Source organism: Vigna umbellata, chromosome 4, assembly GCF_029865625.1.
Source record: "Vigna umbellata cultivar VRB3 chromosome 4, Vumbellata_1.0, whole genome shotgun sequence".
NCBI lineage: Eukaryota > Viridiplantae > Streptophyta > Magnoliopsida > Fabales > Fabaceae > Vigna > Vigna umbellata.
The window spans coordinates 9326677-9350787 of NC_142168.1; the positions used below are offsets into that span (position 1 = coordinate 9326677).

The following is a 24111-nucleotide window of genomic DNA, read 5'->3' on the forward strand; positions in this document are numbered from 1 at the left end:
AGTGATTTCTGGTGATGTGTTTTGGAGTGAAGAAAGTGCTCTATTTATAGAGCCTATGACGGAACCGACCCTCCTTAGCTTGAGGAGTAATTCACGCGGATACTCGTTACCAACACGCGGATACCCGTTACCAAAAAAAAGAATAATAAAATTTTAATTAATATTTTTAAAATTAATTTTTTTTATTACTCTTAAAAAAAGGAAAATTTTAATAACAATGACTTAGGATTCCTTTCAATTACCTTTTTTTTAAAAGAAAAAAAGATAAAAAGGGGTTACATTACTTTTGACCTAACCCTAATAGAGATATAAGACATATACATAGAATCCTATTAGAAAATTCTCTCTGAACGGAGGACTCTTTTTTCCTTCCTTCTGGTTCAGCTCGTAGAGGGAGTAGGCTCCATTCCCTCTTCCTCTCTCTCTATTGGTTCTGATTGGGGTTTTGTTTCGATTTGAGATTTGAAATTAGGGTTTATTTGTTATCTGATTTTGGGGGTTTCTTTTGTACGTTTTGATTCGCATTTTGGGAGTTTGTTTCTTGATTTCTTCCCTGTGGATTGGTGACGCGATTTTGGGGTTATGATTCGAATGAGTGCTTTGAGTTTTTTTGGATTTTAGTTCATTAATGTAGATTCGATTTTTGAAGACCCCGGTGGTTATCGCGGTTTGGAGATTTCTGTGATTGCATTCGTTTTTGGAATTTAGGTTTAGGGTTCCTGTTTGCGTTTTCTTGGAAATTATTTATCTCTCTGTTTCATACATTGATAGGTATTTGTGGATCAATCATGTGACTAAATTGAGACTTCAGTTACTGAGTGTTTCTTCCTCATATCTTTTTTTTCTCAAAAGTTGTTCAATATTTGTTTTATTCAACTTGTTTAAAAATTACAATGTGTCTTTTTAATATGTAGCAAATATATTAAATTGTTCTCTTTAACTTGTAATTTAATTTAAACCTTATTTAAAAATTCAAAAAATATATTTTTTAAATATCTGTGGGTTGAAAACAGGTATCCAACGGGTATCCGCAGGTTGAAAAAAATCCGCTGGTTGGAAAAATCCGCGGGTTGAAAAAAATCCATGAATTTTTTTTATGCGGATATCCAGCGGATAGCAGATCGGGTTGCGGGTACGATTTTTGCATGCAGGTCGGGTTGCGAGTAGACACTATCCGTGCCCGACCCAACCCGTTGTCATCCCTACTCACCACCTCTATTTGATCTAATCCTCTTAATTTTCTTATTTAATTGATTTTCTACTTCTGCTTTATAAGTTAAAAACACATAAAAGGCTTCATATTTATGTTTGATTAAGTAAACTTTGGTGTATCTAGAATAATCATCTATAAAGGTCACAAAATAATTTTTACCTTCTCTAGACATGGTTTGTTTCAAATCAGCTATATCAGTACGAAGCAATTTCCTTTCTTCTTAAAGGTGAGGTTAGGTGTGTTGGGTGATATTTTCGAAAATTATTTTTCTTATTATGATCAGGTTTGTCTTCTACCATGTTTGCTTTTGCAGACAAAGCTTTGACACTCGCAGCAACACACTCTTTGGTGTTGGTATCTTCAATAATTATGTGAGTGATCAATTCTGAAAGTGACATTTTCTTGTGTCTGTGTTTCAATTGTTGTAATCAGTCCAGGAAGGCGGCGGTTTCTCGATCAGAAGCTCTGAGACAAATTCATCTGGTAGAAGAACGTTCTCCGCTTTGATATCTTCGAGCAGCTTGTGGTACTCATTGATTTGTGACTTGATATCCTTGTCTTCAACCATTTCCCAGCGATAGTAATTCCCAATAATAAACCTTTGTCTAACTATATCTTCAACAGTGTATTTGAGAATCAACGAATCTCAAATATCTTTCGCTTTCTTATAGGAACAATACACATCGAACAAATCGTTAAAGAGTGCACTAAGTAAAGTATGACAACATACCTTGTTTGCATGAACCCAATCCTCAACTTGTTTTGAATTTGGAAGGAGACTGGAGTCCGATTTTGAAGATGAAAGAGCAAAGGCGACTCCGTACATGTCTAAGAGGGTTGACACAAATTCTTGCCAGCGTCGAAAATTCTGACCAAAGAAGACTTCAAGTTTTGATACATTTGGAAAGGGTTTCGCGAAGACCGTATGAGTTCCGGAAACAATATTTTGATTCTCCGAGATTGAGTTATTGTTGTCAGGTATAAGTCTTTAAGATTGTTGCAAAAGCTGACAATAAAGAACAAAGATCACGAACAAAGGATTTCCTGAGGCGTGTAGATCATTGTCCTTAAGGACTTATCCACAGTGTATTGTGCAAGGCCTCCAAGATACAACAGGAACTTCTCAGAATTTCTGAGGATCTTAGAACTAGCGAGGATCTTTGAAAAGATAATAAAATAAACCTAAAATATTTTTAGGAAGAAAATAAAAAAGAAAGAAGAAAACTAAGAGAAAAAAGAATTAGAAAAAAGTGATTTCTGATGATGTATTTTGAAATGAAACAAATGTTCTATTTATAGAACCTATGATGGAACTAATTATCCTTAGTTTGACGAGTAATTCACGTAAAAAAAATGGCACCGCCTGTCAAAAGGCTTCCAACAAATTTTTTTGAGAGAATCTTAAAAATAATCAATGAAAAAAAATACCTTGAAATCATTTTAAAGTAATAATAAATTTAAACTATGTTTTATTAACTAAAATTATATCAAAAAATATGGACAATCTTACATAAACATATCAATATTTGAATAAAAATATTCGAATGGGAAATTGGATGACGGAGAAATCAACTCCATACAATTTAAAAGTTTGTTTTTGGCTTAAATTTATACTCATTGCGAAATTTTTAAATACTGTATCATAATCTTAAACTATAATTCAAATATAAAATTATGTAATTGGACTGAAACAGGGCCAGATTCAAATTGACCCACGTGTTGTCTTTACCAGGATAAACATATAGCCAAAAAAAACTTAATTATCATATACAAAAAAATCCATATTTGTTCCCTTTTATATTTAATAATAATAAAAAATTTATTATTATTGTATTTTGTTTCCCATCTGAATCAACTTCCGTTTATACTTTTTTATATCAGCATGCAAAGTTTGCATCCACTCTGACTCTCTTTCTCTCTCCCAATCCAAAATCTCTGTGAATCTGTGACACTAGTTTTTTCCGTGTCTTCTAGTTTGACCTTATTTTCGCCATGAGAATTGCTACTCCTTCTTCTTCCTCGTCTTCCTCAGGTTGTTCTCATTTCTGGTCGTCGGCGCGCCGATCGAAACGCCTCGCGACGCCGGAGGAGAAGGCCTACCGCGACAGCACCGACCTCGGCCTCTCCCGCCGCCTCGGCGTCATCGACCTCGTACTCCTTGGAATTGGCGCATCCATCGGCGCCGGCATCTTCGTCGTCACCGGCACCGTCGCCCGCGACGCCGGACCCGGTACACCTCTACTCTTTTAGCTTCTAAAGCGTTGTTGAAGTTTATTTATATAATTATTTTTATTCTTTGAGAAGTAAATTAATGTCACTTTAGTTTAATGAATTATTAATTAAGTGTATAAGAGGAGATTATCAAATTAATAGTATTTATTTTCGTATCTGAATGACTGAAAAAAAATGACTTAGTAATAGTCTTAAGTTGCTTTATTAAGTAATTATTTTTGTGAAATTTTAGGACCGAAGACACTTTTTAAATCATTTTATTGCAAGATCTTATTTGAACAACTTTTTTTGTAGCTCCCATACAACTTAGGGCATTAGATTTCTTAAAATTCCATTTAAATTTTTACTCTAATTTAAATCTCACCTTTAAATCTTAAGTAATTTTCTCTAAGTCTGACCGTCAATTTTTTTACTAAGAAAAGATGTAAACTATGAACTTTTTTATCATTCGAGATACTGAGAATTCTTATAGGAGAACTCATTCTTCGCGGTGGAGATATCTATTCCTCTATTGCAAGGTCTTGTAAATAATAGATCTCATGTTTAAGATTTTTGTTGAAGGTCAACTGTTAAAGATTCCCTTACTACTTGTAACGTTATTTTTATTTATTTAATTTTGGACAAAATTTGGCTACAATTCTCTAATTACAATTAAGGTTTCGCCCGGCTTGTACTTTGTGTAGGAAATAACATAAATTACCGAAATAAATCTCCAAAAGCAAGCATTAATGCAATAACTGTATCTAAGTTTTACGTTTTGTTCTTTTATCCGCTAGGTTTGTTGTTGGACTTGGAGGTGTGCTAGTACCTGGGTAATGGGAGTTGAAGAGCATTGAACTTCATGTAGCAATAACCTTAAATGACACGGACATGAATGCAGTACTACACTCACACAAGGATAACACAAATTTTAAATATTACAAAATAGGACACATCTATAAACTTAATATCAGATTAAGAAGAGACCCAGATCTTTATTGAAATAGAATAGAGATATCACTGTTTCAAAAGTTTGAATCAGTTATCAGTCATTACTGACATGTCAAAAACTGCGAATTTAATTAGAAAGTGCCGGTGTAATCTGATACTTTAGAGGACTTTTAGACTATAATTCAATCATAATAGCATGTGTTGTAAGATTGTTGATTTTTGCAATAATTAGTTTAAAAGACGTCTATGGGGATTTCTATTTGGCTGGTAGTGATAATCCTTACAAATATTGAAAATCAAACCCAAATACTTTCTGCTGCGAGGCTTGATATGCACTGGTTATTTTCCAGTTACGATTATTCCAAACTTAGTGGCTTATTAATGTTTGTTTCTGTGATACAGGAGTGACGATAAGTTTTATACTTGCGGGAGCATCGTGTGTTATAAATGCACTCTGTTATGCTGAACTAGCTTCTCGTTTTCCCGCTGTTGTGGGAGGAGCTTATCTATATACATACACAGCTTTTAATGAACTTACGGCTTTTCTTGTTTTTGCACAATTAATGCTTGACTATCACATTGGAGCAGCGAGTATTGCCAGAAGCCTAGCAAGTTATCTGATAAATATTCTAGAACTCTTTCCTGTTTTCAAAGATAACATTCCAAATTGGATTGGACATGGTGAAAGCATTGGAGATGTGTTATCCATCAATATCTTGGCTCCTATTCTGCTAATACTTCTCACTTTAGTTCTATGTCTAGGTGTTCATGAATCGTCAATTGTGAATTGTATTATGACAGTGACCAAGGTTCCTTTCCATCTTACAAGTTTTCAAAATACAGTATTAAGCACGTGTTAATTATGGATTATCTGATATGGAATCACAATTTGTTTTGCTGTTTGTTGCAGGTAATCATTGTTATCATTGTCATTTTTGCTGGAGCATTTGAGGTCGATGTTTCCAACTGGTCTCCCTTTGCTCCAAATGGTTTAAAATCTATATTTACAGGAGCTACAGTAGTCTTCTTTGCATATGTTGGTTTTGATGCAGTTGCCAATTCTGCCGAAGAATCTAAGAGGCCTCAGGTATTTCATTTGAGATTCCTCCCGTAGTTTATGAATTTTCCAGATGCTATATCTCATTTATCTGTTGACAATTATAGTTTTATTGGAAGTAAAATAGGGATTGCTTTGAATTTATGTATTGCTCAATGCCATATTTTGGTTGATAATGAGTACAGAATATTCCTTGGATCCGAGGTCAAGGATTCCTCCAAGATGAAAACAAATAACATTATAAATCTCTGTTAACTCCTTTATGCGTGACTATTCATGGTTTATATTGTAGATGAATCACTAACATTAGTGACAAAATATAATAACAGAATGTCTAAGTGGCAAGATAAACATATGAGAAACAGAATTCCTCTTAGCCTGCCTTCCTATGTTGGTCTCATATGAATTCATCTTCTCATAAGTTATGTTTCCCTACCTGTCACTTGCATGGGAGTTTGCGATTTGTAAGGAGTTCAATTGTGGAGCCAGGAGTCCCACATTGAGTGAACATTGAAATTAGTTAATATTAGTTTATATTATCTCACAATAATATATTTACGTAGGCTAATTTTTATTTACACTTTCACTTATTTGTTCTTTTCTTTCTATTCTCAAGAATTAGTTCACCCAGACTTTTTTGTATTTATCTTTTCTGTTTGTGAAATTTCAGCGGGATTTGCCAATTGGCATAATAGGAAGCCTCTTAGTATGTATTGCATTGTACATTGGAGTATGCTTGGTTATTACTGGAATGGTTCCATACAATCTTCTAGGAGAAGATGCTCCTCTGGCTGAAGCTTTTACATCTAAGGGATTAAAATTTGTTTCTGTTCTGATTAGCATTGGTGCTGTTGCCGGACTTACAACAACACTCCTTGTTGGTCTCTATGTTCAGGTAAATCCCTTCTGAATTATGACACGATTGATGTGTCTGACATGTGCTAATGTATATAAATGGGATGTTTCTGATGAGCAGTCTCGGTTATATCTCGGGCTTGCCAGGGATGGCTTACTACCATCGATATTTGCAAAGGTTCACTCCATACGCCACACCCCTATTCATTCTCAGATCTGGGTTGGCTTGGTTGCCAGTATTTTGGGTGGGCTGTTGGATGTGCGTGTGCTCTCTCACATTCTTTCCGTTGGTACACTGGTAAGAGTTGACGTCTAATCTGTTGGTAGTGGACTTGCCAACAAAATATCTAGCTTATTTTGTATCATCATATAGTATATATAGTATATACGTGTGCTTTGATTAACATGAAATATGTGTGGACTAAGGAAAGTTGGGACATTTGTTGTTCAGTGGGTGTTGCATACATTAATCTAATCTTACCATGTTTTGGTATGTGTTAAGATAGTGTGCATCATATTTTTCCATTTAGGAAATAATATAGCATGATGTGCCTTGACAAAATGTATTATCTATGTTTGATTCGTGATTGAAAATTCTTAGTTAATGTCCCTCACATGATGTATTAACTTATTTCAGACTGGATATTCAGTTGTCTCAGCATGTGTTATTGTACTTCGCTGGAAGGATAAGAAAGGTAGTCAAGTGTCGTCTTCTGCTGAGCGGGAAGGTGTAATTTGCCTCATTGTCGTTGCTCTTTTTGGATTTGCTACTGGGCTCTTGTACCGTTATGATGCTTCATTTATTTTTCTGATTCTCACCATAGTTATCGCAGCCGGTGCTTCTGCTGCTCTTGTTTTCCGCCAGGTGAGGGTTATTTTATATTTTATTAAAGTGTTATTTTGATAAATTTCTCTAAAAATATTTTAAGAGAAAAAAATTAGGTTAAATGATTTTAGTTTTGTATAAAGTCAAAATCAACTTTTGAAGAAGATTAAATGATAAAGCTAGTTTATGCTAGGTAATTTTAACTTACGGGTTCACTTTATCTTTTTATTTTCTTTTCATATAAGTATTTATTGAGAAATTTATCTAAACAGTGCTTAAATGTATGCTGCTTTGGGCTATGTCGAAATGCTTTAGTTGCAGAATATGTTTGTAATAATATATAGTTATATTCTATGGATTGAAGGTTGTTGTATGATGAATGAACATGTAAAATTTCCGATTTGGTTATTCGACAATGTATAAATAGTAATCAAAGTGTCGAGTTTTTAATTGAGTCTCGTCATTAATGGAGATGGAGAGAGTAATCTGAAACCGTTTGTTGCCTTCTTTTCCTGGATCATACCACAAAATGAAGAACACATTATGTGTCAAATACACCAAACGGAAAGGCAATCTGAAGGTCAACAACTCTGCTTCCCGGATTTCATCAAAGACCATGTTAAAATTTGTGAAATTGACGAGCTTGGGGGATTTTGATGTTAATTTCTTTCACTGATTCCATTCTTCTATCATTCTGCTTTATAGGTTTACGCAGATGCACCGGGGTTTTCCTGCCCAGGGGTTCCCATTCTGCCAAATATCTGCATATTTTTCAACATGTTCTTATTTGGCCAGGTATGCCCATTATATCTCCTTTTTTTTAATACATGGCCAAAATAAAAAGTTTTTCAGTTGATTATTTGTACGTTAATTAAAACTACATAACGACGAACTTCTGTTGGCAGTTGCACGAAGAGGCATGGGTGAGATTTGTCGTTCTTTGTATTGTCATGATTGGTGTTTATGCAATATATGGCCAGTATCATGCGAACCCCAGTGCAGAAGATAATATCTATATCGAGGCACCTGTGGAAGAAGATCCATGAGTTATCTGTTCAATATTATGCAATTTCTTGCCATTTTTGGCCTACCAGGGCGTCGTTAAAATGTATGTTGTAGTAAATCAGCATTTGTAGCTTCTGTTAGAAATGTCCATTTTGTATGAGTAACTACTGTCTGTCCATATCTGTTGAATATGATACGGTCAGGTAGCATGTATGATGATGTATCTCTTCTCTATTACTTCATAAAAAAAGAAAAATCATCGTGTATCTATCTTGTTCTAATTTCAAATTGAAACGTTCCCAGGGTGAGGGTGTTTCCCTCTGAACCCATCGAAACTCATTCTGTATTCTTGAATAAATCTTGCATACGCATGTTATTTCTTTTCCTGGGCCGTACTTTCAAGATTGCGTATTGAAAAGTATTCTTGGAATATCTATTTCCTAGTGCATTTCGGATATATAAAGGTAGAGTATAAAAAACCGAACCGACCTGAACTGGCCAATCCGAACCCAACCCGAACTAGATCCAACCCGATTCAACCCAATCTGATCCAACCCGATTCAATCCGACCCTACCCCACCCGATCCAACCCGACCCAACACAACCTGATCCGACCCAACCCAACATATCCAAACCGTACCTAATCCAACCTAAACGAACCCAATCTAACCGAACCCAAGCCATCCCAACCGAATCCAACGAACCCAACCCAATTGAACCCAAACCAACCTTATCCAATAGAACCTAAGCTAACCCAATAGAACTCAACCCAACCCAACTAAACCCAATCCAACCCTATCCAACCGAACTAAACCGAATCCAACAGAACTGAACCGAATCGAACCAACCCCAACCCCAAACTTTAACCCAACCCAACTCTAACCCCAACCCAACCCAATCCCACACAAACCCAAATCCAACACAGCTGAAACCAACCCAACCCAAACCCAACCCCACACAAACCCAAATCCAACACAGCTGAAACCAACCCAATCCAAACCCACGCCAACCGTGAAACAACCCAACCCTAACCGTGAAACAACCCAACCCCAAGCCAAACCCAAACCCAACCCTACCTACCCAACCCAACCCAACCTACCAAACTAACCCTTAGCCAAAGCCAAACCCTAAACCCCAACCCCAAACCCAAACCCCAATATAAACCAACCCAACCTTAACCCCAATCCAACCTGACCTAAACCCAAACCCAACCCAACTCCTACACCAACCCTAACCCAACCCAACTCCAACCCCAAACCCCAACCACCAACCCCCAACCCCAAACCCCAACACAAACCAACCCAACTCCAACCCCAACCCAACCTGACCCAAACCCAACCCAACTCCTACACCAACCCCAACACAACCCAACTCCAACCCAAACTAACCCCACAAAAACCTAAACCCAACCCTACCCAATCCAACGCAACCAAACTCCAACCCCTATCCCAACCAAATCCAACCCAACCCAACTGAACCTCAACCCCAACCCAACTAAACCCCACTTACCCCAAACACAACCCACACAACCTAACTCATCTGATAATGTTAATTCTTACCATTATCTAAGCATTATTTTAGTAGCAAAATTAACTCCTTTCTAGTTTGTAACTTGCTTAATCATCTTCTTTTGTCTTGTTTTCTTAATAAGTGTTTTAGATTACATTGATGTAATTTCATTACTAATCCCCTTGTTTTGTAATGGAAGACTGAACCTTAACCCCAACCCAACTAAACCCCACTTACCCCAAACACAACCCAAACAACCTAACTCATCTGATAATGTTAATTCTTACCATTATCTAAGCATTATTTTAGTAGCAAAATCAACTCCTTTCTAGTTTGTAACTTGCTTAATCATCTTCTTTTGTCTTGTTTTCTTAATAAGTGTGTTTTAGATTACATTGATGTAATTTCATCACTAATCCTCTTGTTTTGTAATGGAAGACTGAACCTCAACCCCAACCCAACTAAACCCCACTTACCCCAAACACAACCCACACAACCTAACTCATCTGATAATGTTAATTCTTACCATTATCTAAGCATTATTTTAGTAGCAAAATCAACTCCTTTCTAGTTTGTAACTTGCTTAATCATCTTCTTTTGTCTTGTTTTCTTAATAAGTGTGTTTTAGATTACATTGATGTAATTTCATCACTAATCCCCTTGTTTTGTAATGGAAGACTGATTCAAATATATATATATATATATATATATATATATATATATATATATATATATATGCATTTTCTATCAATTGCTAGTATTTTTGTTTTCGATCTTAAAGCTTGCATGTAATAGGAATGTTCATGACTTGAATTTGGGGTTTCATGGATTATGAGGATGTAAGATGGAACCTAGAACTGAAACAGGAGTCCTTGTGGTCATTGATTTTAGAGATGGAAGATGATTCACATGTTGTCTTAAGATCCTAGCTCTTTAATGCGGGTTTGCATGTTAGATTTTCCAAGGATTGATGTTTAATAGGGAAAACCTAAGCTCTTTCACCCAAGGGATTAGGGTTAGAGTGTTTTTGTGAATTGACATTAGTAAATTGATGGAAATGAGATGAAATTGGGTAATCAAAAGAGTGTAGTAGGTGAAAACTAACCTTAGCAATGTTATTTCATACCATTTCTAGTCTATTCCATTTCTAAGTGCCTTTAAACACCAAAGTCCAACCATTGTGTATTTGTAATTTTATCTTTTTGCACATGCTTGTAAATGGATGTTACGTTCTTGAGTCTAAATGAGTTGTTAATTGTACAATTCTCTAGTATTACGAGTTTCTTGGGAAAACGATACATGATCTTACCATGGTTTATTACTTGAAGCAATTCGGTGCACTTGCCGAACCATCCAACATCATCCCAACCAGACCCAACCTAAACCAAACTAACCAACCTCAACCACAACCCCAACCCCAAACCGAAACCCCTAAACACCCAAACCCACAAACCCCAAACCCACAAACCCCAAACACCTAAACCCACAAACCCCCAAACCCAAACTCCAAACCCCAATCCCTAAAGAAACTAAACCCAATCCAATACCAACCCCAAACCTAAACCACAATCGTAACCCAACCCAATCCTACCCAATTCCCCAAACCCAACCCAACCCCAACCCCAGCCCAACACAACACAACGCAACTCAACCCAACCTAACCAAACCCCACTAAAGCCAACCCAACCATACCCAACACAACTCAATCCAACCCAACCCAACCCAATTCAAACGAACCTAATCGATCCGAACCCAACCCAATTGAACCCAACCGAGCCCAATCAAACCTAACCGAACAAAACCCAACCCCACCAACCCAACCCCACCAAACCCAACCCAACCAAACCCAACCGATCCAAAATCGAACCCAACCTAACCGAACCCAACCAAACCAAACCTAACTGAACCCAACCCAACATAACCCAACCCAACCAAACCCAACGAACCCAACTTAACCGAACACAACCCAACCTAACACAACCCAACCTAACCCAACCCAACTGAACATAACCCAACCTAACCTAACCAATCTGAATCGAACGCAACCGAATCCAATCGAACCGAACCCAAACCAACCGAACCCAACCCATCCGAACCCAACCAAATCAAACATAACCCAACCCAACAAAACCAAACCAAACCAAACCCAACCAAACCCCGCCCAACCCCAACCCTAACAGCAACTCCACCCGCAACCCTAACCCCAAACCCAAACTACAACCCAACACAACCCCAATCCCAACCCAACTCGGCCTAAGCCAGCATCATCCCAACCCCAACAACAACCCCAACCCAACCCTACCCCACCTAATCAAACTCAACCCAACTGAACCCAACCCAGCCAAACCCAAACCAACCGAATTCAACTGAACCCAACCTAACGAAACCCAACCCCTCCCAACTGAGCCCAACAGAACCTAAGCCAACCCAACTGAAACCAAACCCAAATGAACCCAATCCAACCGAACCCAACCTAACCCAAATGACGCCAACCCAACCCAACTAAATCCAACTGAACCGAACAAACCCTAACCCCAATCTCAAACCTAAACCCGAACTCCAAACCCCAAACCCACAAACTCCAAACTCAAATTTTGAACCCCGAACCCCTAAGCCCAAACCCCAAACCCCAAACTCCAAACTCTAACCCAACCAAACCATACCCTAACCCCAACTTCAGCGGCAACCCAACCCAACCCCACCCAAACCCAAACCCAACCCAACCCAACCCAACCAACCCCGACCCAACCCAACCTAACCCAACCCCAACCCCAACCCCAAGCCAAACCCAACCCAACAAAAACACAACCCAACCCAACCCCAAATCCAACCCAAACCCACAAACCCACAAACCCCAAACAAACCCAACCCAAACCTCAACTCCAACCCCAAACAGAAACTTAAACCGCAACCCAACCTTACCCAACCCAACCCCAACCCTAACCCAACCCAACCCCACCCCAACCCAAACTCAACCCAACCCAATCTAACCCAACACAAACCCCACCCCAACCCCAACCAAATCCTACCCATCCAACCCAAGTGAACCAATTGAAACCAACTAAACCTAACCTAACCCAATCCAACCGAACCCAACCCAACCCCACCCAACCGAACCCAACCCAACTCAACCTAACCCAACTAAACCGAACCTAACTGAACCGAATCCAACAAAACCCAACCCAATCGAACCCAAACTAAACCCAACCCAACCCCAACCCCAACACCAAGCCTAACCCCATCCCCAACACCAAGCCCAAGCCCAACCCAACCCAACCCTACTCAACCCAAACCCAACCCAACCCAAACCCTACCCAACCCAACCCAACACAAACCAAACAAACCAACCTCAACCCCAACCCCAACCCCACACCCAATCCAAAATTCAAAACCAAACCTAAACCAAGCTGAATTGAACCCAACCCAACCTAATCCAACCCAACCCAACCATACCAAACCAAACCAAATTAAACCTAACCCCAGCTCCAACCCCAAACCCAACCTCAAACCCAAACACCAACCCTGAACCCTAACCCCGAACCCAAACCCTGAACCAAGCCCATCCAAATCGAAACCCAACCCAACCTCAACCCCAACCCTAATCCCAACACCAATCCAACCCAACCCAACCCACCCAAAAAACTCCAACCCAACCCAAACTCATCCCAACCCAAACCCCAATCCCAACCTAAAACCCATAGCTAAAGCCATACTCTAACCCCCCAACCCCACACCCTTAACCTAAACCCCTAACCTTAAACCCAAACCCCAACACAACCCAACCTAACCTCAACCGACCCCCGACCCTAACCCTAACCCAACCCAACTTCAACACCAACCCCAACCTAACCCAACTCCAACTCCAACCCGAACCCAACTTAACCCCACGAAAACCCCAACCCAATCCAACTCAACCCTACTCAACCCAACACAACTGAACCCCAACCCCTGCCCCAACCCAACCCAACCCAACCCAATCCAACCCACCCAACCTCAACCCCAACCTAACCCAACCCAACTCCAACCCCAACCCCACCCAAACCCAAACTCAAACCCAACTCAACCCAACTCAACCAACCCTTACCTAACGCAAACCAAACCCAACCCCAACCCAAACAAACCAACCCATACCTTACCCAAACCCAACCCAAACCTAACCCGAACCCAACCCAACTCAACTCAAACCAAATTAACCCAAACAAACCTACCCAAACCCCAACGCTAACCCAAACCCCAGTCCTAACCAAAACCCAAAGCCAACTCCCAACTCCCAACCCCCAACTCCCAACCCTAAACCAAAACCTAACCCTAACCCCACCCAAACCCAAACCCAACCCAACTCTAACCCCAACCCCAATCCGACCCAACTCAAACCCCAACATCAACCCAACATAACCCCACCAAAACTCAAACCCAACCCAACCCAACCCAACCCCAACCCCAACTCCAACCTAACCCAACCCAACCCACCCAACCCCACCCAAACCCAAACCCAACTTAATACAACCCAACCCAACTCAAGTCAACCTAACCTAGCCCAAACCAAACCCAACCCAAACAAATAAACCTAAACCCAAACAAATCAACCCAAACCCCAACCATAACCCTAACCCTAACCCCAACCCAACTCATCCCAACCGAACCCAACCCAACACAAACCAAACAAACCAACCCCAACCCCAACCCCAAACCCCAAACTCCAACCTCTAAACACCCAAATTCACAAACCCCAAACCCCAAACTAACTCAACCCAATCCAACCCCAACCCCAAACCAAAATCCAATCCCAAACCAACCCAATCCTACCAACCCAATCCTACCCAACCCAAGCCCAACCTAACCCAAGCCCAGTTCAACCCACCCCAACCCCAACCCAATCCAACAATAATAAAAAAAATTAAGTTATATATTTTTTAATTAAATTTAATTAAAAATAAAATAAAATTATATTTATTAGGTTAAATTTAATTAAAATTAAATTTTAATTTATATTTAATTTAATTTATATTATATTATATATATTTTTTGTAATTTTATTTTAAAAATGTATAAAATATTTTTTTTATTTTTTGCGGATATCCACAGGTTTTAAAACATCCGCGGATAATTTTTAAATGGATATCCGTGCGGGTAGTGGATCGGATAGTGAGTATAGTTTTATCCAGCGGGTCAGGTTGTGGGTAGACACTATCCGTGTCTAACCTGACTCGTTGTCATCCCTAAATCCAACCCACCACCTTACAATATAACAGTAACATGTCATTATGAAATAATAATACATGATCTTTTATGTTAGTTAACATCATACTTTCAATCATAAGAAATTTTATGACTTTTTTAATCTACACAATATAAGAAGGTTTGTAAAAATTAAAAAAATATGTCATTAACAATTATAGAAGAAATCTAGGTAGACAAAATTTTGTCCGGCAGTGATTTTAATTTTTAGTTATAATATTTTATCAGAAATGTATTTACATTAGACATTTTAAATTGTAATAATCTATAATTAAAAGCTTGCTGATAAAATTCGAAAAAAAATCGGGCATATAAATTAAACAAATTCCAACATCATTTTTACATTACTTTTAGTTCATAATTGAAATATCAATAAAAGGTACATCAAATTTAAAGGTATGTTAGTTCTATAATGTTAATACTTTAACGATTTATGTTATTAGGGGACTAACATGCATTATTCCCTTTTATAAATAACTAATGTCGAATCTTAGCTTTTCCACCTTAGCAACAACACAATATGCTAATATTCTAAGTGCCTATTTGCATAAATGGAAAAGAGGGGTCTTCTACCTTTGCCTCATCTTGATCTTTATTCCATGATGACAGATAAACCTTATTCAAGTCACATGGTTATTTGTCTAAATCATCTGTTTAAAACAAAAGCAAAACTTCTTGTAAACATTAATGTATTCCAGAGGCTAACTCTTAAATATAAGAACATCTGTATCTATATATGCGGCTGACATTTTTGTATTTCACATAAGCCATGCATATAATAGTTTTCATCTCCATCTCCCTTCTACAGTGAAAATACAAATCTATATCTATGTTAAGTAAATGTTCTAAAGGGTAAAACTTTGCTTTACAAACAACTATTTTCATATTTGTATTTAAAATAACGGGTGAATTTCATCCCTCACCCTTTTATCCTAAGGTTCATAAAAGAGGGATAAAAATCATCAATTATAGAAAAAGACAACTAAAGTCATTGTTTTAAAATATAGAATCCAAGATAAATTTTGACCAAAATAAGGGCATTTTATCCTATTCTAAATTTACAACATGATTTCTATTAGTCATCAAGCAAAGAGACTTAAATATCTCTCCTAAAGCTTAAAATGTTAAGAGAATGCTTAAGATTGACTCACATAAGACCATCTCTATATTTTCAAATGATGTATAGAAAATGCATTTGATAATTAAAACTGTGCTATCATGTCAAAGATCAACTCTCTTAAAAGCATAAGCTGCTAGGCAAATCATTAGTTCAAGAGGGGCAACTACAATATGACAACCAGTTAGATAAAGCGATTGCTCCAAAGAAACAGCACACAAAAATGAGTAACTAACACAAAAATTCAAATGGTGAAGTTTAACATGAGAAAGATACAGTGGCACCAGAAGCAATATCCATAGATATTTTGTTGTATGTGAAAATAAATAAATGGAAGACCTGCTGCCACAAAAATAACAGAATTTCAACTTCAGCAGTTATGCAGAAACATAAGAAGAAAATAAAATTTCCTAAAGTGAAGGAAGCTGAATGATGCATACTACTATTAAGATCTCTGATGAACTCCATGTTCATCGGGTTAGAAATAATTGGATCACAATAGTTTACAAATCACCTAATCATCTTGTTTCCAATGGTCTTTTGCTCTTTTGCTCTATCAATAGATCCCATTTTCTGAAGCCTGATTTGAGCTTTGAACTTAGCTATAAATTCACTGGCTTTCTTATCTACTTCAGAATCCAGATCTGAATCATTGACAAATTCAGGTACCCCAGTTTCATCTGAGCTCATCCGAGTATTTTCAAGCTCGATATCTGAGTCTTGCTTTGACAAATTCTTGGTTTCTTCTAGCTTATCTCTTGTTCGATGATTGGAAAATTTAATCACAGGCTTAGGACAATAAAAATCCTGAGTTTTGTTACTGACTCCTTTCAATGGAAGATCTGATTCTACACTTTTCATTTTATCCCTTTTCAATACTGACTCTACATTGTTGACATTCTTTTCAACCTTTTCATCACTTTGCTTGCTAGATGTTTCTCCTATTCTCATTGTCCCTGAAATCAGTCCGCTGCTTCTTCTTGTTCTAACTGATTTTCCCCTTGATGGAGCTTTCATTAGGCTTGCAGGTTTTTCTGTGTCTGATTGCAAAGCATGAATCTGGGACTCTTTATTGCTTGGGGGATCCTCACTTCCAATCTCATTTAAACTTCTCAAATCATCATTCAAACTGTTCTTTATGTCATCTGAGAGTGAGGAACCATTGGTATAACCTTGTGCTTCAAATGCTTGCAATGAAGCTTCACTATTCCTTCTAACCAGAGGTGATGGTGAACTAGAAGAAGATTCATGTGAGCTCTTCTTTTCCCCTAAATCTTCCTTCTCCAAGTTCATATTCTCTGATAAAACAGAATCCAGGGAAGAAGATAAACTTGACTGTGATGAGAAAGATCCCATAGACTGGAAAGACCGTGAGCTGAGCAATTCAAGTTGAGTTTCATCAACCGACATTGGCCTTAAATGTGAAGGACGGGAATCAGCAACATATTTTCCCTTAGATTCCAACATGCCATTTCTAGAAGACATCTGGAAATTCTTCTTTCCAAAATCCACCTCTTGAAAATTCATATTTTCTGAAGCAGGCACGTAGGAAGTCTGCTTTTGTTCCATATCTTCCACTTGGAAATTCACATTTTCTGAAGCTTGCAAATAGGAGGTCTTCTTTTGTCCCATGTCTTCCTCCTCAAAATTCATATTTTCTGTAGTATGCATACGGGAAGTCTTCTGCCCCATATCTTCCTCTTGGAAGTCCATTTCTGATGAAATTGAATCCAAGGAAGAATAAATTCTTGTGTGGGAAGAGAAGGGTCTCACAGACTGGACAGATTTTGAACCAAGTGAGTCAAATTGATCTTCATCAACAGACATTGGCCTGAAATGTGAAGGAAAAGATGCAGCACCATATTTTCCTTTAACTCCCATCCTTCTATTTTTTGATGAAGACCCATGGAAAATCTTCCCCAAATCTATCTTCTGAAAACTTGTATTTTCAGAAGTAGGACCGTAGGAAGCCTTCCTTGTACCCACATCTTCATCTAGGAAGTTCATAATTTCTGAAACAGACACAAAGGAAGTTTTCATTTGCCCGACATCTTCCTGTTGAAAATTCTTCTTTTCTGAGGCAGACACATAGGAAGCTTCCAGTTGCCTCATTTCTTCCTCATGAGCGTTTACATTATTTGTTGAAATCGAATCCAAGGAAGAATACATATTGTGGGAAGAGAAAGATGGTGTTTCAAATTTAGTTTCATCAACCGAAAGAGGCCTAAAATGTGCATGACGTGTAACATTGCCATATATCTTCTCTCTATCCATCCTTCTATTCCTTGAACGCCATGGAATTGGGGAAGTTGATCCACCACCACCAGTAGTATCACTAAATTGTTTATCCAAATTGGAAGGTCCCAGATCCCCAAATTCCTTATCTCCGATCTTATCTGAGGCCCTGGAAGAGCCCCTTGAACCTGAACTGGAGTCACTTTCATTGGCATATTTAGGACTATCTACATCTCTTGCAACCGATCTTAAACTGCGAATCGGTAGCCCTAGAGGTTTATAATCAACAACCTCACCACACTCACCAGTGTTGTAGTTTGGTTGAGCCACAACCACCACTGGCTCACTATGATAGTACTCAGAATTCCAAGCTTGAACTACATTGGTTCCGTTCCCATCACATCCAACAGAAGAATAACCAAAACCATCTTCAGAAATTGGCAAATGGGTTTTGTACTGTTCATCAAAAACACCAACAGTACCACCCCCGTTGGAGCTTACAACCCCAGCCCCCCCATCAAAGTACTGAGGATTCCAACAATGCATCATCCTCTTCTCATCAACCCCACATGGATTTTCATTAGCATTTTCATTTTCATACCCATCATCAAAAATAGTGGAAACAGGAAACACTTTGGACACATAACTAGGTGCAGTGGCATTATCGTCAGCACAAGAAAGAGTGGTTTCTATTTCTACGTGTGTGTCAAGTTCTGAATTTCTTCTACTAAACAAACCATAAGTCACAGCAATGCCAATGAAGAGAAGGTGGAGAAGCTCCCAGAACTTGTTGAGTATGGTTTGGCTCACAAAGTCAGGGGCTTGAGAGGGAAAAAGTGGGAGAACGATGATAAACAGAGCCAAGAAGAGAGCTTTGAAGATGAAACCTGAGCAGGACTTACCTTGGTTGGTGGGTTTTGGTTGGATCCGTGAAAGTGGGAAATGGGGTTTGGTGTAAGGGGTTGAATCCGCCATTGATGGGAAAGTAGAGTGAGTGCCCCTTTGCTCTGTGGTGTGAACGTGTTTGTTTGATAGCTTGTTGGGTGTCTGAGATGGGGAATGAAGAAAGGAAGACTTTGATAACAAGGAAAAGTGCATCTGGTCTGGCACTAACAGGGAAGACAAAAAACATTATGGTAATTTCCCAACATTATTGTAATGACATTCTTACCCTTTTCTTCTATGTTTGACCTTTGCCCATTATTTGCTTTAAAAACGGTTGGGCCATCACAAGCTCACCAGCCCAGCCCAAATACACCACGCTAAAATCTGTAGAACTTCGATTTTTATTAAGGTTCATGACAGATTTCACAACTTAATGTTTATAAAGATGTATTTACAAGGAAATTTTCATATTAATAATGAAATTTGAGCTCTGATTTTTATAATTCTTCTTATGAGAAAAAACGGCGAGCGCTATTGTGAGCTGCTCACCCTGAAAATCGGAATTTGATGGACGTATTGAGCAAATAGATTAATAGATTAATGATGGAATTCACAACTATCAAGTATTTGGTACATCAAAATTGTTACACATTTTACTGCATTCAGACATGTAAAATTATATATGAAAATTTGAAAGTGTTTTTATCTAGTTCAATAAATATATTAAAAAATGCAGTTTAATAAAATATTTTAAGTCTTTTTATTATAAAATAATTCAAATTTGTGTTTATTTAAATCATATTTACATATGACTTTGATAGTTGATCTATTGGTTATTTATATCCAAAATTATTTATCATCCAAAATAGTAAATGTGGAGAAACACATGATAAGAGACGACTGCGCAAGAAATAGGTGAAGGAAAAGGGAATAGAAGAGGTTGCACAACCGAAAAGTTAGGTAACGAGAAATTTAGGTAACCTATATTTTCATTGGAATTCATGTAATAAAATAAACTATATCTTATATTTTTTTTAAAATTTAGACCTCAGAAGCTATTTAAGTAAATATAAATAATAATATTTTTTTATTGTTATTATAATATATTAAAAAATATATTTATTCAATTTTATTATCTATTAAATATATGTTAGTCTATATAAAAACGCCGATAGATAATTTTGTTTTGTTTAACAGTCATGTAAAAGATCTGTCTGCTCAAAAAAATAATTTATTATATATATATATATATATATATATATATATATATATATATATATGTATGTATATATATATATATATATTATATAAAGAAGATTTCACGTGTTTATATTTATTTTCCAATCCTCTTTAAATATTTTTTAAATTTAAAATGAATATTTATTAATTTTATTTTTTAAATAACAATTTCTTTAAATTTAATTTTTGTTTTTTGTAATATCCCAAAAATACAGTCTAAAACTATATAATAAAATAATCACATTCAATAATAATTCAGATCAGTCTTACACTAAAATCGTACGGTTATGGTCGAACGGCCTTACAAAGCAGTACGAGAAAAATAAAGTTGTACAGGAGTACAATTCTGACCGAACGGTTTACAAAAGAAAATATCGAATGATCATACTAAACAAAAGGGAAGGTGATCGAACGACCACCTTACTATAGACTAAACTACTGACCGAACGTTCTACTGTTCGGCCTTCACTTCTACCTCGACCAGGTTCTCTTCTTCCAGCGCATCTTCCAACAGCTCGTCTCCTTCTGCTCACATCCACACGGATGATCATTGCAATGATAAAGACGAACATACAAAACAAGACAAGACAGGAAATACAAGGTAAGCTTATGTAATTTAATTCATGTATAAACATACATTTCACACAATCAAACACGCAAGATATATTTCATCATACGTTTCATACAAAGCTTAATACTAAACTGACAGTCCGGACTGTATGAAATCTGTGTAGCTACAGGCATTCGTGCACCCGGGTGATGTAGTAACTGGGATGCCCTCAACAGCTGCCACCCGAGGTTAGTCCTATCTGTCCAAATTAACCATAAGGACTAGGACCTCCTGGCGTTCCCACACATGACCTACCCTCCTCTACGTGAGGACGAGTACTCACGGAACATCAGGATGAACCGCCAGCTTAGCATGACCACATTCATACTTTACCAATTCCAATATTCAACCATGAGTTGTTCCTCCTCGGAACGCTCGTCCATAATCCAACACATTTCATTAATATCATATTCTCTTCATCTTTCATTATTATTCATATCTCACTTAAACCATTTGTACATAGATCCGTAAAGACACCAATTACCGAACGTTCAACTTTAACCTTTAACGAGACCGAACACTCGAAGCGAGACCGAAGGTCTCCAGTTCCAGAACAAACTAAGACTAAAAGGTTTACTATCGGTTTGAAAAGGAAACTGAGTGCAATAGATATTGCAAGAAACGAATGGAACGAACGTTAATTACAAAGTGAGCCAATTGGATGAACTGACTCTTGAGAGCTCCAACCGAACACCCAAAAACCATGCTAAGTACTAAGACTCTAGGCTGGGACCAATGGATAGAGACATTTCAAGACGTTCAAAGAATAATACTTAGAAGAATTCACATGAACAAACCGAACGTTTATAAATACTTAGCTTATTTGAGTTTAGCCTCAAGAAAACCGAATTCAGTCAATGACCGAGCACGGTAGAGAGAGAACTCTATTAAATTAGACGGACGTTATTTTCATCAATATATATATCATAGGAGAGAGAATGAGCACTTGGTGTAAGACCGAGCACTACTCAGTACGAGCGCTTGGTGTAAGACCGAGTTCTACTCAACTTATATTAGAAAGCTTGATAAATATAATAAGATACTATCGAAGTAGTGTTTAAGAATAAACGAGACTATACAAATATATATATATATATATATATATATATATATATATATATATAGTTTATAACCGAACGCCAAGAACCAACTATGTTTGGCCGAACGCTCATGAATAGTTTCTCGAAACGAAGACGTTCGTCCTCAACTAGGATTCTTCCCAAATGAAAGAATCCAATTCCATCCAAGTTTACTAGGATTACCAAACGGTCAATGACCGTTCAGTGACGAACGTACACTATCATAGGAAAATTTCATATTCATAATTCATTTATATTCAACTTATTTCTTAACACATATTTTCATAACTTTATACATTCATATCAAAAATCAATTTTCATACTTCATACAATCCAAACATATCAACCATCATATATTAATTCAGTCAAGTCAACGATCGTTCATGCAACACACATAATCATACAAATTAAATTAATAAGCTTCCCTTACCTATGAGCGTGAACGAACGTTCCTAGAGGCAGAATTAAGGTTCACCTGACTACAATTCTTTCTACCCTCACGTTCAACAATTCTTCAAAACTAAACCAAACAGGAAACCAACAATGGCTCAGACAAGATGAAATCATGCAGCCAGAACTTGGTTTGCATGTACCAGATAACAAACGACTAAGGACAAGAAGAACTTACCAGTTCAAAACTCGAAACCGATCGGTTCAAACTGAAGCTCTTGACGTCGGAAGTTCTTCTACGGTGCCTGAACGGTGATCGGAGAAGAAAAGGTGAGTGTTTCTTTGGAGAGAAGATGACGGAGATGTAGTGAGAAGGAGGAGAAAATGGAGTTTCGGAAATCAGAGAGGAAAATGGTTGCATGCAGAGAATGGTGTAAACTTTTGAAACTTAGATTTTGCTTTTATCAACCAAAATCGAACATCCAATTCCTTGCAGTCACCTGTTTTCCATTTTCTGAAATTCTAACTCTCGTCTCGACACTTGGCTTCCACTAAAAAGGGTTTTAGAGTGCGTTTTAATGAGGTCTGACAGTTTTTATATTTTTTTAAAATTTAACTATTTTTTAATTATAAAACTATTTATAAAGTAAATAATTATAAAAATTATTTATATTTAATTTTATAATTATAATAATGACACATGATACTTGTTTCCATTAAAGAAAGTATAAAGCTTCACTTTCAAATTTATTGGGTATACCTCTTTTCAGTTCTTTTACTCATTTGTATGTAATACTTTCAATTATTAATATAACTTATCTTTTGAATCATTATATATATATATATATATATATATATATATATATATATATATATATATATATATATATATATGGATTTGCTAACGAGCGTATATCTGTTTTTCAGTTGGTACATTTTAGCAATGTGTATCGGGTTTTAGTAGACAAAAATACTCTTATATATCATCGATTCTAAGTTTTAAGGTTAAGGGTATTTTAATAATTTTCATTCTCAAAACTAAAAAAAAAAAAACCCAAACACTTACTCACCTTTCTCATTCCTCTCAACCTTTTCTCTTTCATGTCCCTCATCCAACCTTTCCTCTGTCATCCCTACTGTAGTCCTAATTAAAAAAAATCAGAAACACTCGTCGATAAACATTTTGCCTTTGTAAAGAATTGAGTCATTGACATATTCACCTTTAGGCAAAGGTTCAATTTCACCATTTTCACTAACCTCTCTAATTTCATCATCTGCATATGTTGAATCATCATCTCTAAAAAAAATCCTCCAGGCCAATTACCAATTCCTTCGGATGTTATTATGCTTGTGAAAATTAGATAAAATTATATACGACAAAAATTATAAAATGAAAACTCATTATAAAATCATTTTTGTAAGAAATTGTTTAACAATGAGTGTTTCTATTTTTTCCAGGCCAATTACCAATTCCTTTGATGTCATTATGCTTGTGAAAATTAGATAACACAAAAATTATAAAATGCAAACTCATTATAAAATATTTTTTATAAGAAATTGTTTAACGACAAGTATTTCTGATTTTTTCCAGGTCAATTACCAACTCCTTTATGCTTGTGAAAATTGTATAAAATTAGATAAGACAAAATTATAAAATGAAAATTCATTATAAAATCATTTTTTTTGTAAGA

General features: G+C 36.9%; 2 protein-coding genes across 3 annotated transcripts; one reads left to right on the plus strand and one right to left on the minus strand.

Annotated features, from left to right (window-relative positions):
* Window positions 1-3071: 3071 nt before the first annotated feature.
* On the plus strand, window positions 3072-8502 carry CAT9 (cationic amino acid transporter 9). 2 transcript variants are annotated; one of them, XM_047315486.2, is made up of 9 exons: window positions 3072-3443; window positions 4778-5184; window positions 5286-5462; window positions 6103-6327; window positions 6409-6585; window positions 6925-7152; window positions 7649-7693; window positions 7819-7908; window positions 8019-8502. In XM_047315486.2, exons 1-9 carry the CDS (start codon window positions 3206-3208, stop codon window positions 8157-8159), a joined length of 1728 nt encoding a protein of 575 aa, XP_047171442.1. In that variant the 5' UTR covers window positions 3072-3205; the 3' UTR covers window positions 8160-8502. The 2 variants fall into 2 exon arrangements, with proteins under 2 accessions (XP_047171442.1, XP_047171443.1); XM_047315487.2 differs by lacking the exon at window positions 7649-7693 and having other exon boundaries at window positions 3075-3443.
* Window positions 8503-16191: 7689 nt separating this feature from the next.
* On the minus strand, window positions 16192-19315 carry LOC124839614 (cotton fiber protein). The gene has a single exon (XM_047315495.2). The coding sequence runs from the start codon at window positions 19313-19315 to the stop codon at window positions 16493-16495; it is 2823 nt and encodes a 940-aa protein (XP_047171451.1). The 3' UTR covers window positions 16192-16492.
* Window positions 19316-24111: the final 4796 nt, after the last annotated feature.